The following is a 17,134-nucleotide window of genomic DNA, read 5'->3' on the forward strand; positions in this document are numbered from 1 at the left end:
CTGTTCAGCTGTCTGTCAGTTTGCAGAGAAGGGGGGCGATGAGGGCCAGGGATGCTACTGTGTTTATGTAATAGAATCCTTCGTCTAGGTGGTTAACTTTGGGTGGCTTTGTCACACCGTGGCCTTCAGTCCCCCACACAGAAATAGAACGATGAGCTCAGTCGTCCATTGCAGGTTACATGTGTAATACTGTAGTAGGTGCTGTAGATAAGGGCATTTTTCAAATGTTTCTCTGGTTTGCCACACATGAGTAGCCCATGACAAGTTGAAAAGAGCCCCTGAACTTTACTCATAGTAGCCTGACAAGTCTAATATTAATGATATCTAGTGATATGTAGATGTCTAATAGTAGGACTGGGAGTATTATGCTGTTTGTGTGCACCTAAATCCAGGATAATGAAGGCAATGAAATAGTATGTCATGTATGCAGTGACAGCACCAATTCGGTGAACTGTGCCTTTAAATGTAATCTAAATGCATCATACTGGTCACATACACACCCCTTACAGGCATCATAACTTTCAAATTTCCTTCAAGAAAGTGTAGCTTCAGACAGGAACGTGACCTGCGCTGTGTAAGACTTTTTTTTTTTTGTAAATGAATCACTATTTATCGATCATTACACGGATGTTTTTCAAAACAATGCGTAGGCTAAGCCACAAAGAAACTATGAAGTTAGCTACCGCTAAGTATCTCGCATGCATTCCTTAGCATTCTGAGGATCATTTTAGCAATGTTTTCACTTGTCAGGTAGCTGTTTCTTTGCAAACCCACTACCTAAGAGTTAACCTTTCTACCTGCATAATGTAATTTACTTACGTAATTTACTGATGTTATAAATATAAGGAAAAGGATGAGACAACTATTATAATCTCTGGACTTTTAAGCTACTTAGCCGACCTTATAACGTTTGTTCAGTTAATTAGCTTGTCAGTGAACGCTATACAGCTGGCGGGTGTAGTAACCTACCTGTACCGTTACAGCTTTTAAGTTACCTTATAAGTTATATATAAACTCACGTTATGTTTGGGCTCTTATTAACTGTATTAGCTAATGTTACGTGTACATGCAAGGCAATGAGTTATACTTTTACTTTCTTGAAGGCCGCGGTCAGCCTAATTCACATTCGTTTCCCTTTCGTTTCATTCCTTGGCTATGAGAGGATATTAGCCCACAGTGTCGCATTTGCAAACCTGATGTGTTGAATGTGAAATACAGTCTGTGGTTGGAAACACTGTTAATAATTGTATCTGTTTCTTTGTCTTGCCAACACCTCGCTCCTATAGTAAGTCATCTTCAGAGAGACTCACAAACTTTGGAGAGTTAGCTATGGATATGGATAAGGACTCAGAAGCTGAACCTGTGGGTGATGACGAGAGCTACGGCGGCGACGGAGATACCACGGATGCCAAGCCAGATAGGAAAGGCAGGTTCCTGCTGTTCGGAGGGTGAGTGATGGATAAGCACTCGAGCAGAGACGTTTTCTACCCGGGATTGCTTGCAGTGTCTTTGCTCGGAAGAGCAGAATGATTTTTACACCTGTATGAATTTGGTTATACTGCCCTCTCGTTTCGCTTTCAATTGTTCCTAGCCTTTTAATTTACCATATTAGTTTGCTAAACATTTTCTGATATATGGTGTATCATATTTACAAACGCCCCCAATGTTCTGTTCACCCTTGTTTTCAAGTATCTGAAGCAACGCGCAGATGACATTGAAGAAAGTTTGGTCATAGGTAGTAGCCAACATTAAACGTTGGCACTCCTGTGTCACTAGAGGGCAGCATCTTCTTTCAACTAAGCCTAGGTGAAATCATCCTCAGAGTAGGCTACTAAATATATTTTTTAAAGAAGAAATCTTTTCCACTGCTAGGACACGTTTTTTTAAAACATTCAAATATATGTTTAACACTACATAAGTTGATTCTACAAAGAATCATGGAACTTATAGTACCCTAAGTTGTGTTGTGCACCTTGAGCAGCAGTGACACTATCTAGGAGTGTAAAAGCAAAGTCTGCTCTGCTTTGCGTCAACAACCCTTCCTTAGTGAAATACCTGGTGAACACCTTTAACCCCCTGCCTTTTGTTACATGAAGTACTGAAGGGTTACCATAGCCACTTCCAAGGGTCCACCTAGAACTTAACCATATTGCATTGTTATATATCAGCAAACTCCATATGAAAAATGTAGCCTAGTTGATGAAATGGTTATGGATATCTGTGAGAAACTGTCATCTGTCAGAAAGCGTCTTCTCTGACTCGGAAGCAGCAGCCATTATGAATTCTGCTGTATGGGGGAACTATTCTTGGAAAAGTTTTTTTTTTTTTTTAAACCACTGAGATGTTTTCTCTCACGTGAACCAGCCAAACCTGAATGTACACTTAGCCCTGGATGTTTGTGAGCTATATATTGAATTACTGAAAATGTCCAACCGGAGGTTAAGGACTGGCAGTTGTTAACTGTATGTTTGCCAGATATCGTTGCCATTGCGTAGAAATGTATGTTGGTTTCCTTCTTATTGAAGCGAAGTTACTAGAAGTAACATTAGTTTAACGTCTTAAATTTGCCCACTGCCCACTGTATCTTTTCTAAGATAATCTAACAACATGTGAGATGTTGGTTACGTCTGTGTGAAGGCCACAGCCTCAGGTGGGGCGAGCCTAGTCCTCGGTGCAGCACAGGTGCCTGGGCACTCACAAGCCTGAACCCGATTGTGTGCCCTGTCAGCAGAGGACCCACTGGTTTGCCCTGCGTGACCTCGTCCACGGGCATTGGCCGGTGGGCAGTGGGAGGGGGCTAAGCGGGGGGCCTTTAGAAAGCTCTGGCGTGGCCAGGTCTGCTGACTCAGGCTCTCCCCCCCCCCCCCCCCCCCCTCCTGCAGCACCCTGCCCACAGCAGCAGTGCACACTCGTCTCATTATTGCGTATAGAGCATGTCCGGATCCTAGCGCACGCCTACCTTACCTACACGCCCCCAAAAAATTCAAGGGGACACTCGCTCAGCCTAGGCCCCCTCCCCCTTCCCAAAAAAAAGAAAAAAATTGAGTTTGGTGGTACGCACACGGCTTCACATCCAGGTCCAGGTTGAGACAGAGAGGAGCAACGCGTTTCAGATGCAGAGTGGTGTAGCACTTAATGACGAACCCAGGTAAGGTCGCTTCTGCCCCAGCTGCAGGGGAGGGTAGTGGGTTGGGGGGGCTGCAGATTGGGGAGGGTTGGTGAAACCTGGATGCTGCTGCTTGGGGCCTAGTGGGGATGTTGGGTGGGGGTGGGGGTGGGTGGGGGGGGGGTGCAGATCAGAGAGATCACATGGCAATCTGATGGAGCAGTGAAGCCCCCCAACCCCTCAAAAATGCTCACCCCATACATACTGTGTGTGTGTGCGTGCGTGTGTGTGCGCGCGCACATGCATGTGTGTGTTTGTGTGTGAGAACAAGTGAGCATTGGCTCCCATTGTTGGAGCCCTGGGCCAAGCTGATGACTAGGCTGTTCTGGAATAGGTGTTGATATTGTGAGCGCTATGCCCTCTCTGCTCTGGCCTGCCCATCTGGATGGATCCTTTGAAAAAATGGAATTATGAGAAGTCTGTAAGAATTGCCATTCAGGCATGTGTATATATTTTAATAAGTATATATTTTTTTTAAAGGGAGTGCTCTGTGTTTGAGTTTATGGAGTTGTTGCTGCTGCAATGTTTTGATTTGTCTGCAATTTGATCATTTGGTGGTGGTGGACCATGACCTTTTTTCCTAACCATAAGATGTATGTTTTTGAATTTAACTATTTCAGTTGTGGTAGCTTTTCATGTGAAGGTTAGAGTGTTAAGATCCAAATAATGGTGAGGTATTAACAGTATATCAGTATATCTCTGTAGGCTAATACATGACAGATATTTGCACATAAAACCAACTATACCTGGTCTTTTACATTGGACTTGATGTAGAACATGTGTTAACACGTTATTATACTGCTATACTATTGTACTACATTGAAAGGCTTTGTATGCGCCACATTGCTTAAAAAAAAAGAGTTGTGATTGTTTGGTGCATTTGTCCATGATAAAGCGTTCGTTCATGATATGCCAGGAATGGAAGACACTTGCAAGAACAGCTTTGTTTGTAACGAGGTAGTGTAGTTTTCTTCTTTTCTTGTAATTGATAACAGACAAGGCTAGTTACAAGATACGTCGTTTCTGGTAGGGATGAGGAAAGATCCACTGTTTGCTGTCGAGTTTTAATGTTTAATTTCAGTTTAATGTTTAAAAAAAAAAAAATAGATGGGTAGGCTAGGTCTTCTTGCTACAAATGCATTTTAGTTGGAATTGGTCTGAAGACTCAAGCATATTGCAACTATCTCAGCAACCATCAAAAAATGACAAAACTGTACTGTATGAAACTTATTCTGCCTAATGTCGTTTTTAATTACATTGTGAAACTTACTACGTCACACCTTAATTTGTTACATGTCATGAATTAATGCTGGTCTAAATGAGAGAATGTACGGTCAACAAAACAATTGGGAAAGTTCTTTGAGTTTTCAATGGGACAAATGAGTGACAATGGTACAGCCTTAGCCCTGTGCCACAGAGGTCCCTTATCTGTCTGAAATGAGAATCTGTGTGCATGTGTGCGCATGTGTGTGTGTGTGTGTGCCCGTGGCTGTGTGTGTGTGTGTGTGTGTGTGTGTGTGTGTGTGTGTCCGTCCGTGACTGTGTGTGTGCCTGTGTGTGTGCCCGTGACTGTGTGTCTGTTCGCGTGACTTTGTGTGTGCATGTGTGTGTGTGTGTGCCCGTGTGTGTGTGTGTGTGTGTGTGTGTGTGTGTGTGCGCGTGACTGTGTGTGAGTGTGTGTGGGTGTGCGGGCGTTTTTGCGCGTGTTTGTGTGTGTGTGTGTCCGTGTGTGTGTGTGCGCGTGCTTGTGCATATGTGTGCGTGCGGGTGTGTGTGTGTGTGCCCGTGACTGTGTTCGTGTGCGTGTGTGTGTGTCCGGTGGGTGTGGCTGTGCGGGCGTTTGTGCACGTGATTGTGTGTGTGTGTGTGTGTGTGTGTGTGTGTGTCCGTGTGTCCATGTGTGCGTGTGTGTCCGTGTGTGTGTGTGTCTGTATGTGTGCGCGTGCGTGTGTGTCCGTGTGTGTGTGTGTCTGTATGTGTGCATGTGTGCGTGCACGTGTGTGCGTGTGTGTGTGTGCGTGTGTGTCTTGTCCCCTCAGCAAGAAGACTAAGGATGGCCAGGCGCGAGAGCAGGAGAACACCTCTGAAAGCCATTACAGGATCGTTTCGCCTACATTCCAGTATAAGATGAGCCACAAGTGTGTTGGCAAGTGCATCATCATCAACAACAAGAACTTTGACGAAAAGACAGGTACCCACTCGCCTTTTCCTCTCCATAAGAGGTTACTAGGCATCGAATGATAGGTTTTTCTTTGGACATGGGAACAAGGCTTTGTTTATAAGAACTTGCAGGATAGAGCATTCGCCATTGCTTTGTACCTGTTTTTTACTTATTGCAGATTGGTGCTATTTGAGCTAGATTGGGAAACATTTTATGAATCTGCATAGAAGAGTGTGCAGTTGTTTAAGCCAGGATGAATGTGTTCTCCACCTAATGAAACAAGAAAAAAAACACTCCATGCTGCAGTTAGAAGTGCCCTTCTGCACTGTTTGATTGACGTAAATAAAACTAGTGACTAGAATTAGTAGCATTAGTATTGCTGGTAGAATCAGTGAAGCGGTATTCCAACTTGGACATCTATTCTTAAATTTCATTAAATTTCCAATGGTCAAGATCTGCACTAGCCTGTAGTAAGACAATCTCCAGTTAGAAGGGCTAGTTGAACTATTAGACTATTAGCGCTGCTTGAATTATACATCCAATTCTGTCAACTTTGCCAAATTCTGAAAATGTTCTGCTACTATATGTTATATTTATTGCATCTGGTTGTGGGTTTGCAGGACCTGGTTTAGGTAGTCACCCTTTAACCCCAAAAGGGGCCTACTACTAATACTGAAGGTGGTGCAGTGACTGTCGAAGACCAGTTCTGTTGTGTAGCGCAGTTGTGCCGTGAGTCACTGGCGGCTCACTATGTGATCTGTTGTGATTGATCAATTGATTGATTGATTGATTTATCTGTTCTGATGTGTGCGTGCGCAGGGATGAATGTACGCAATGGCACTGACCGAGACGCAGGGGAGCTGTACAAGTGCTTCAAAAGCCTTGGCTTCGACGTGTGCGTCTACAATGACCAGACCTGTGAGAAGATGGAGCGTCTTATGAAAGAGGGTGAGTCACAACACCATTTCACTTGATGTACAGTTTTTTGCCACTGCTTTCTGTCTGACTCAGTGACATGACCGCATATTTCACACTGTAGTTTAGAGGTCAGACTCTTGGATAGTGCGAGTGTGAAGTCGAACCATACATCTGTTGTATCTAAATGGCCTCCAATGAGGATTGGCGAATATGATGACAACACTATATACTGCAATACTGGATGGAGTGTATGTAAGTTTGAGAGCGGCGGGATTGTTTCCTCATTGCTCCAGTGTCACCCCTCTTCCGTACTGGTGCCAGTACAGCTTGGAGCTGTCCGGTACAGCATAGATGAGCGCATTGTCGGGTTGGCGTGTTCTGCAGTGTAAGGGGGTAGCCAGCAGTAGGTGCACCTTTGTCGCCTCCTTCTGAACTGTTTTTGTTTTTGGTAACTCTGAGAATAGATGGCAGTGGGTGATTTATTTCCTCTTTCTACAATTTGTAGTTCAGCTTACATGCCTACTGAAATGATCATCACTAGTGTTTGCAGAATGTAATTGCAGAAAATGTATACCCGAGAATGCTGACCGGTACATGTTTAGTCACTTTTCTGAAGACACATTATGTTGATTATATTATGCTCTTTATGATGTCTAATGTGTAAATATCATTCGACCAAAAAAAAAAACATGTAATTGTGTGTGTGTGTGTCCCAGCCTCGGAGGAGGACCATAGTGAGAGCTCCTGCTTCGCCTGCATCTTGCTGAGCCACGGCGAGGAGGGCATGATCTATGGCACGGACGGGGCCATGGCCATCAAGAGCATGACCTCCCTCTTCCGCGGGGACATGTGCAAGAGCCTGGTGGGCAAGCCCAAACTGTTCTTCATCCAGGTGAGACGGACAATGTGCGAGAGCAAGAGAAAAGGGAGAGGAAGAGAGAGAGAGGGAGAGAAGGGGAAGAGAGAGAGAGGGAGAGAAGGGGAAGAGAGAGAGAGGGAGAGGGTGTGCTAAAGAGAGATAAGATGGGGCGAAGAGATGGACGGGACACAGAAAACTAAAATAGGAGGAAGAAAAGTCCTAGTGGTCAGAATGCTGACTTTCTGGTTTGTGCTCTAAAATAAAACAAATCATATCAGGGAACATTCCTCAAAAAGCAACGGACATTTCAGAACGACAAATGTTAGCACCGTAACCAGGAACACAACAGTAGCATATTTGGCCAATTATTATTTAGTTAATGGGTGCCGCTCAAAATGTATGCCATGCTGAAAGCACCCTCTAGCCTTACTGTTTCTTACATGGCATGATGTCATTTGCCGTCTATCCCCTTGGCTTATCAGACCAACCTGTCTCTCATTCAGGTGAAAGGCGAGGAAGGGTTATATGACTCCATTTATTATCTCCCCCAGGCTTGTCGGGGTTCAGAGTTTGACGACGGCATTCAGACAGACTCAGGACCCCCCAACGACACCCTGGAGACGGACGCCAACCCCCGACACAAGATCCCTGTGGAGGCAGACTTCCTGTTTGCTTACTCCACCGTGCCAGGTACAGCATCACAGCCTAGTGAAGGGGTCCCCATCTGTCTTGGCTGCGACACCATAGGGTGGTAATTGAATGGTGTTATTTTTGGTGAAACTCAATATTTTATCTGAAGGATACATTTTTACAATAAATGTGAGTATATAAGCAAACAAATATGTCTATAGACAACTGGAGTGGGGTATGGTCTGGATATGGTTGGGAACACTTAGCATTTTTAGTGTCATCTAAACATTTGAAGGCAAAAGGTAACGAATGCTTAAAGTAGCAGTGCTAATTTAAACAGAAAAGGTAAGTGGTTCTTGTGCAAGTTTCGACAAACACTGTCAATACACATTATACCAAAATTAGACTTCTCTCCATACATACATGTTTTTCTCCCTTCTGGCTTATAAGACTAACAGTAGTCAGAGTAGCAGTGAGTTGTGAAACATAGGCAGTTGCACAATACCCTGTCCTTGAGTATACCACAAGCTTTTAAACACAGGCCCAAAAGCTTGCTGCGCATTAGTAGGTAAGAGTAGGACCAACCTACAAACATGCAATGTCCAGCAAGTCTAACTGCAAGTTCAGACGAGGAAGAGGAAATAAACTAGCCAATAGGGGCCTAAATGACATATCTTATTTGATTTTTAGCTGTTCCATGAAAATTACATGAGTCATCATTAAAATATGTTAAAAGCTGTTTTTTTCTGTACTGAATAGAGCTTGTAATGGAATATCTAACAATAACTATCATCAGGAAGTATAAGACGGATATAGTCAAACTTTTGTAAAAGTTTTACTAGATTTAGTTGATATCAAATTGGGCCTTTCCGAAAAATCCCCAAAGCAAAACAGTCAAAAGTCCCACGAGTTGAGTCACATTAACCATGGACAAAAGAGCAGTTGTAGTTTTTTTCCTGAAAAATCTAAATGGCTGGTTTGTCTTGCTGCATAGAAATTGCAAAATCATGTGAGCCTCAAGGGATTTGTGAGTATTGAAGACGTGGCTGCTCTGTTACAGGCTACTACTCATGGAGGAACCCTGGCCGCGGCTCGTGGTTCGTCCAGGCCTTGTGCAACGTCCTCAACGAGTTCGGCAAGCAGCTGGAGATCATGCAGATCCTCACACGGGTCAACTACATGGTGGCCACCAGCTTCGAGTCCTGGTCAGAGGACCCGCGCTTCAGCGAGAAGAAACAGATACCATGCGTGGTCTCCATGTTGACCAAAGAGCTCTACTTCAACTGATCGTTCAAGGGAGGGCTCTTCCAAAAACGACCACTGCGACTGCAACCGGGCCACCAACTGGACTGGACGGGGGTGATCACCTGGACAGAACAGGACTGGACCAGCGGTAGCAGTTTTAACATTCAGGGATGATCCAGACATGGCTGGATGCTGGCGTTTCTTTTTTTGTTTTGTTTTTTTTCAATCTTTTTGTGCGTGAGAGCCATTTTATTTCCTTACGTGACGCCGGGCGCAAAAAAAAACGAAAAAAAAAACAAACTCCTCAAATCCAATCAAACGAAGACGAAGAAGAAGTAGATCCTCGGTGGCACTCCGCGTTCATGTGTTGGTGGTGATACTTGCCTCTTTCAAGTTGTTCCCGTTGGGGGAATAATGCTGTCACATCTGATCTTTGTCAAAACAGGCGGTGTGAAATATACATGTTTTAAATTTCTTTCTTTTAGTTAGCATTCAACTAACCCCATGAAGAGTTTGCTGTTTTGGTGGGGAGTAGCTGGCTGTATCCCAGAGAGAGACTGGATCTCACCAGCGCAGGCCGTACCTCAGTTCAGCAGGGGGAGGAGAGACCCACAGCCAAGACCACCAGAGCTGTGTCTGCCATCCCCTGCCTTCTGCACAACCAGTAGTCACAGTAGTAGTAGTCTCGTTCTGTTCATCTGTCGTTTAAACCACTGTAGCCGAGTCTTTATTTCACACGACGCACCGTATAGGGGCAAAGTGAAACATCAAATCGGACACAAGAGGACTTGGAGACACACTGAATGCCCTTCATTAAGGTTGGAGATGAAAGAAGAGAGCAGTGGTGGAAAAAAAAGAGTTTTGTTTTTTGTTCTACTGCTCGTCTTTCTAACTTCAACCAAGTCTGTTTCCATCTTCTCAGTCCATTGGTTTGTCATTGATGTTATCTTCCAGCTTGGATCCAAGTCAGCTGCAGACTGTTCCGTTTAGGTGCTGTTTCACACATTACCCGCAAAAAGCAAAAAAGATTAGATATCCATTGGCAATGTGAAACAATTAGATTTTAATCGATGAAAGATACACTATTTGTACGCTTATCATTGACTGTAATTGGGCAGTTACAGTTAAAGGTCATTGAACTCAAATTGCATTTGTTGGCAAAATGTCAGGCCTACTTGATTTCTACCAGTATTCTTCATTAATGGTATTTAAATACACACCAAGAACAGATTCTCAGATTGAATGTAGGGCTTCTAAGAACACCTACCATGGCGGTTGACAGGATCTAAGCTGTTGACTCCAAGCACAACTGGCCACTTTTGTCTTCTGTCAGTCCAGTTTTAGTATGCTGACCTATCCCAGGGACCCTGCTGACAAGCAGGTGAAAGAGCACTATGTACTATCCTGTCACAACTTGAATTAGAGAGATGATATGGTATTAGATTGAACTGCAAAACTGAAATCTACAATAATTCTTTAACACTGCTTTTAAAATCATTTAAAACTTTTTATTAAAGTAAAAACAGTGTTTTTTTTGTAGCACATAGACCCCTCCCCCTGGGGTAGATTGTTGTTGGCATACCATTGCATGTTGTCGTTGCGCTGTCTAAAAGATTTCAGTCTACAGAGGCAGCTAGTACATTACTGATGACGAGTCTTACTATTCACACCACACCAGATGAATGCACTTTTCCAGCATGGCGGCCATGCCCTGGCAACCGCTGAAAAGAATACCATGCTACTGAGCCACTGTTCCTTCAGTGCTTAAGTTGAGTACCACAGTTTATCTTTTCCTCTCTCTAGTCAACAGTGTAGTTTCTTTTTATCTTTCCCAGTCGCCTTGACCGACGACAAAGTATTTCTTTCGGGAGTTTGACACGGCGCAGACAAGCTTTTAAAGTCGGTGTTTTCCAAGTCGGATGAGGATGTGACATTGAAATGGCAATCCACATGTATAGGACTCCTGTTATGAACCCTGTCCACCACACACACACACTCACAAACAAACACAAACACACACATAAACACACACACACACATACACACACACACACACACACACACACACAAAAACACAAAAACACACAACTAGCTCTGTCTTCCTCACACACACACGGATCCTGTTTAATCGATGATGTAGTGCCCAAATCGTACAAAAGGGAGTTGTAACTCCCCTTGTTTTGGAATGGAATTGAAGGGAAAAAAATCTTGTTTTTTAAAAAAGTAAAACACTTTTTTTAATGCTTTACAGTGTTTAATGCAATTGTCCTCAGGAATATATTGAAATGATTTGGAACAATGAATATATTATATTTAGGGTATGAAATCCCCTTTAAAAAAAAAAATACATTTTGTGGATATATACTGAATATTGCCATAACCTTAATGCCTCTTTTTGAATCTGGGGTAGTACATTTGTTAAAATGACATCCAATGAATGCCTGTGTAAAACCCTATTTTATTGTATTAAAACAAAAACAATGAACCGTGCAATCCGTTTCCCTTTTGTTCAATATTATTCTAACTATTTTATATTTATATGTCAAATATTAATCTGCTGCACCATCAGATGATTAACACTCAAAGCCTACAAATATAACCTGTTCTGGTGACATACTACATACTAAATTGACTTTATATCACTAGCAATTCAACATGATACTCCATTTTGTAACAACAGCTGTGTTATTGTTGACTCCATTGATTCCAAAATCCATAGAGATGTCTACTCTTACAGATGCATAATATTTGTGTTACCGTACATTACGTTCTTTTAAGTAATATGTAATTCAGCACTTAAATGCTGTATAGGGTGTACAACGAGATCCTTAGTTCTAGTCCCAACACATTTATAATACAACAAGTCTCCTCCAACAGTATTGGCAAATGCACTTCTTTAATACTGGTCATTAAGCACATACAGATACAGAGAATCATACCTATGTACACTATACCCCCAAGTACTGGTCTGTACGCCAGTGGGCAGTATCACCTTGTTAACTGGCCACTAATCACTCACTGCCAGAGACCCTGTGGTACGATGGCCGGCCTGTCCATCACAGGGTGGGACGGGACCTAGAGGCATCGCATAATTGCAAGGGTTTCCAATTGGTCCCCTCGTTGTCGTGTCCGGGACAGAGGGCCTGGAGCAGTTTGTCGGTGAACGTTCCTGCGCAGAAGCAGTACAACGGCGTCATGGTGTCCGCTCCCAGGAAGCACACCAACCCCCCTGGCGAGCTGGAGAACACACCGATGCGCGTGAAGCCATGGCCCTCCACGTGGGTCAGCGCGTGCGACACTCCCCGGTGCCACGCGTTGTAGCTGCCGTTGAAGAACTCCACGCACCAAGAATCGGCGCCCCGGCCCAGCCAGCTGAGCTCCTCCCGGCCCTTCCTGGGAATGCTTGGGTAGGTGAGGCCCAGCTCCCAGTAGGTCTTGTCAGCTACCTGCACCTCCCAGTAGTGGCGGCCCTCCCCGAAGCCGTTGAGGCTCACAGTGTTGAGGGTGGTGTCGAAGCGGGACACGTTCTCAGGGACCTCCTGCCAGGTTTCGGTATAGGTGACCGAGTCGCCCCCAGGAGAGATAATGAGTTTTGGATGGGCTGAGTTGGGGTTAAGGACAACATCTGTGGCATCTGTGTTGAAACAGAACAGAGGAAAACCTGTGTGATACTGTCAGATAAGAGACCACCCTATGCAAGGTGAAATCTAAACCCCCGAAGACTCGTCTTTGTCATCTTAAAATATCCCATGTTGGTTCTTTGAAAGCTTCTAATGAATACCTTTATATCTTTTTGTGTTTGTTTCGAATATATTGGTGTAAAGCAGACCTAAAGCCAAATAAGACCTTTTCGTGTTGAAAAGAAAACCTCAGTTCATTTCCCCAGAATCTAAGTAACCTTTTGTTCTTCAAAGAGTAAAAGTCATTGAGTCCTCCTAAACTGTGGGCCCCTCTTCAAAACTTTGCTATATATTTTGCTATTGATGAGTTCTATTTTTGATATCAGACGATCAAACGAACCTTCTATTAAAACATGATATCTGAAAGTAGAATAGCCTTACAGAGAATAACAAATGTTGAATGCTATTGTTACCCTTCCCTGTTAAAGCCCAGCCTCCAAGGGTGATGCAATCTATTGGCTATTTTTGTAAGTGCTTATTAACTTAGGCTTAACACTTGGAATATTACGGAAGACAAAAGACTTTGGGGTGCCAGGAATTCCTTTAATAAGCATGACGCAGTAACTAGCCAGCCTATTTTTCTTGGCTACCACATTAACCTTACGAATAACTAATCCTCCAACAACACAGACATGCATGGTGGGAAAACCCCTTGACAAGGGCAAACCCCCAGAGAGCTTTTTGGATTGCGTCAGCTCAGCTCAGATAGACACGCCAGATAGGTAATAGTGTTCCAGTAAGGTTTTTGCAGACGACTGAGAAACTCACAGCTCTGGAAGAGCTTCTTGGTGACGGGGACCTGTGAGCGGATGAAGAGCAGCAGGTTGATGGTGAGACTGAAGAGCTGCTCGTTCTTAAACTCGTCCAAGTGGATGAGCTCGGGGTCGGTCTGCTTTAGCATGTCCGCTACCCTGAACACACGCACACACACACACACACACACACACACACACACACACACACACACACAGGCAAGGGTGGGAATGCTGAGAGGATATCAGCCACATAATCAGACACTTGCAAACATGCACAGATGGATACACACACACAAAGCCTACACAATACATACACACATGCAAGAATACACATGCAGTCACACATACTATAAGAGTAGAAATAGACCAAATGGTAGAATTGTCAAATAGTTTCCACCATACTAAATGGTTCATTGCCAATCATAACTGGCAAAAATAGAATGGTATGATCAATGACCTAAAACAACAGCAACTGCCAGCACCCAGGAACCAGTTTTTATTATATTTATTTGTAGGTGCCGGGAAGGAACTCATGACGTATTACATTTCGCAATAGAGAAGGAGTAAACACTTCCTTTTGATTAAAGATTAAAAATATTGTACATTTTTTATCACAGTGCAAATCTCAATAAAACTCCATGACGCATAGAACAAAGCATGCGCTCCTATTTTTGGTTGAAACCTATTAAGTTCCTACTACATTGAAAACGCATTTTCTTTTAACAACCACATATCAGTAGTGTAAGTGCATAACATGCACGTACCTCCCCTCTGTCTCCGAGTCCTGAGAAAGAGAGATAAGGAAGAGAAATGTTATGTCATGACATCATACAATGCTTCACACTGGCCTCTCTCCCTATAGCTTCACTAAGTGATCCTACGTCTGACACTATATGCAGGTAGGGGATAGAATGGTCACTCCAAACACTCCAAACTCAGGTCCTCGAGCTAAGAACCGTGCATTGTGATCTCATTACAAAACACCCCGGGTCACTAGTTTGGCTTCCAGAGCACATGCTCAACCTTTGTGATGCCCTCTACCATAGCATCTGCTGTGGAACACTTGATCAGCATTCTCCTGTCATGTCCAGAACTACTTTCATATTTGGAGTGGAGGGGCCTGGTTTCACCTCCCTGGTAAAGGGACAGGTGCGGGTCACTCACCTTGTCGTAGTTCTGCTGCTTCTCCAGCCGGGCGCTGAGCTCGGACAGCTCATGGTCGATGTCCTGCGTGAGGGCGTAGCAGCTCTCCACATGGTCCTCTATCACCCTCTCTGTGGCCTCGGCTTCCATCTCCAGCTGGGTCATTGTGATGTGCAGGTCCTCGTCCAAGACACGCTTCATATCCTGATACTTCTTCTTGATCTTCTCCTTCAGTACGTCTGTCTTTTTCTGTATGTAAAGGAGTGCAGAGTCAAATTCACTCCAGTCACACCAGGTTCAGGTCAGGCAGCACAGGCTCTCATAAAAGTAATTGTCACAAGGCCAAAGCTGAAGTAGCAATATATTAATAGTGAGTTAATAGACAACAAAAACATTTTTCCATTATTTTTCACCTTTCTAAAGCATGCAGAACATGCTAAATGCTGGAACTGGCAAAACTGCTTTGGGGAGGAATTGCAACACAAGCAACGCAAGTGTAACATAAGATCAGTATTGGGAGATGATTGAAGAGTCCATTAGACCATATTTTTCTAGAAACTATCTTTCTAGAAACTGCACAACATGGCAAATGCAGGGCTTTAGTTAGCACACTCCACTCACGTTTATGTCTGCCTGTTTGGCTGCCAACTTCTTCATTCTGTACGCAATAGCATCTCTCTGACGATTCAGGTACTCCTGTTGCTTTACCAGTGTTTCCTTAATGGAAAGACAAAGAGCACATTATGTTCACGGACACAAGCGAGAGAAAGAGAGAGAAAAAAAAAAGAAAACACAAAAGACCATGACAAAGATTGACACCACTTTGCCAGTTCACCTAAGGCATCTGCTAGACGGTAAAACAAGTCTTAAGAGTGTTTACTTTAATTTGTGCCTTCATGCTGGGCTTCTCCACGCCTGCTGTCTCTGTAGGATCTCGTCTCTCGTCTCACGATCTCTCCCTGTCTTCACACCTTGTGTCTGAGAAGGCCACAAGTTGTCAGGCACAACCACTCAGCCTTCTGAATTTATACTCCACTCGGATGCCAAGGCCACACTGCAGGGGAGGGTGTTGGGGGGGGTGGGGGGGTATGTGCATGGCTAGCGTCACACGGCCATTCTTCCCCCCTACAGTGCCCTGGGTGGCACGTCCATACTTCCACGGAGGTTCGTAAATCTGGGTGGCAGGGGCAAAGGGATAGTTGTCGTAGTCGGTAGGATGTCGGCCACAAGCGCAACTCCTCAGGGAGGTGGAAGGAGCGTGCCAGGCAAAGCAAAGGCTGCAGTCAAACACTCAATGGCTGCAGTCACACAGAGGCACAGAGGTTCTCTGGATAGGAGCTGCTGCCTGGATCGTCCCTATTAATATCAGCCTATGGGCAGTGGGGGCCACAATAAGAATGGCAGAGTGGCACAGTTGGCTGTAATAGTATGTCAGTGAACAAGTGTCTAAAGAATAATTTATGGGTTTAATGTGTGTGTGTGTGTGTGTGTGTGTGTGTGTGTGTGTGTGTGTGTGTGTGTGTGTGTGTGTGTGTGTGTGTGTGTGTGTGTGTGTGTGCGTGCGCACGCAAATTTGTGAGTCTTTGTGTGATTGTGTGTGTGTGTGTGTGTGTTCACAAGTGTGAGTGTGTGTAGGTGGGTAGATGGTTAGCAGGTGCATGCAAGTGTGTGCAAATAACCAATCACTTCTAAGTGAATGCAGTAGCTCTTTGTGTTGATACCCTTGTAAGTCTTTGGGAAATGCACACCTACTCACAGTCATGATGATGTGGCACGAAACCAAAGAATGGACCAGTGCCAGATATTGTTGGAGTGCAACTACGCAACAAGAGACACACAGAAAACACACACATGGACTCCTTCCTTTCATCCTTATTACACAACTCAGAGCTGACCTACCCGCTTTGCAGACATTCCAGTTACGGTAAACATTATTAATAATAATAATAATAATAATAATAGTAATAATAATAATAATAATATTAATAATAATAATAATAATAATAATAATAATTAATATTTCTAAAGCACCTTTCTAATACTCAAAGACGCTTTAAATATGGCAAGCAAACAAGACAACAGAAAAATAAGAAAGACAACAGATCAAACTAAAAACAAACAGACAAAAACAAGTTAGAAAAAATAAAACTGAACATGAGAATAACCCAAACATAAGCGCTAGTGCTAATTCTTACACAATGAGACACACTGAAGTGTTTTGAGAGTTTAAGGGGCAAGGGTGAGAGAAGGGGGGGTAGGTGGGGGTTGAGGTGGGGGTGGGGGTGGGGTGGCATAGGAGAGTGACTGTGCCATCAGGTCTGTCTGACGGGGGAACATTGTCAGCGTGTTTGGAAATTAGGGCAGGGGTTTATAGCTGTGCCTGCCACCTCTCTATATCACACAGTCATAGTGCTCACACTAACACACACACACACACACACACACACACACACACACACACACACACACACACACATACACACATACATTCTGATATATGTGAAAGTGTGTAATTAATGATTAAACTGTTTGAAAAAAGTGTACAAAGACGTTAATCAGAAAGTTAATTCATCAGAA

General features: G+C 43.8%; 2 protein-coding genes across 2 annotated transcripts; one reads left to right on the plus strand and one right to left on the minus strand.

Annotated features, from left to right (window-relative positions):
* Positions 1-531: 531 nt before the first annotated feature.
* On the plus strand, positions 532-9,021 carry casp7 (caspase 7, apoptosis-related cysteine peptidase; the record flags this gene model as incomplete). The annotated part of the gene is made up of 7 exons (XM_080834058.1): positions 532-574; positions 1,287-1,448; positions 5,206-5,357; positions 6,147-6,275; positions 6,962-7,137; positions 7,656-7,794; positions 8,795-9,021. The coding sequence occupies exons 2-7, from the start codon at positions 1,330-1,332 to the stop codon at positions 9,019-9,021; spliced, it is 942 nt and encodes a 313-aa protein (XP_080690184.1). The 5' UTR covers positions 532-574; positions 1,287-1,329.
* A 2,340-nt stretch (positions 9,022-11,361) lies between these two features.
* LOC308363078 (zinc-binding protein A33) lies at positions 11,362-15,543 on the minus strand. The gene is made up of 6 exons (XM_080835852.1): positions 15,438-15,543; positions 15,179-15,274; positions 14,579-14,806; positions 14,179-14,198; positions 13,428-13,570; positions 11,362-12,613 (listed from the first exon to the last, which is right to left on the minus strand). The coding sequence occupies exons 1-6, from the start codon at positions 15,453-15,455 to the stop codon at positions 12,036-12,038; spliced, it is 1,083 nt and encodes a 360-aa protein (XP_080691978.1). The 5' UTR covers positions 15,456-15,543; the 3' UTR covers positions 11,362-12,035.
* Between the last annotated feature and the right edge of the window lie 1,591 nt (positions 15,544-17,134).

The sequence above is a fragment of the Sprattus sprattus genome (assembly GCF_963457725.1).
Source record: "Sprattus sprattus genome assembly, chromosome: 3".
NCBI classification, from domain to species: domain Eukaryota; kingdom Metazoa; phylum Chordata; class Actinopteri; order Clupeiformes; family Clupeidae; genus Sprattus; species Sprattus sprattus.

Coding starts and splice junctions, on each gene's coding strand:
- LOC308363078 (XM_080835852.1), bottom strand. Junction 14,807..15,178: donor CCAAACAGGCAGACATAAAC/GTGAGTGGAGTG, acceptor CTTTACATACAG/AAAAAGACAGACGTACTGAA. Junction 13,571..14,178: donor GACTCGGAGACAGAGGGGAG/GTACGTGCATGT, acceptor GCGTGTGTTCAG/GGTAGCGGACATGCTAAAGC.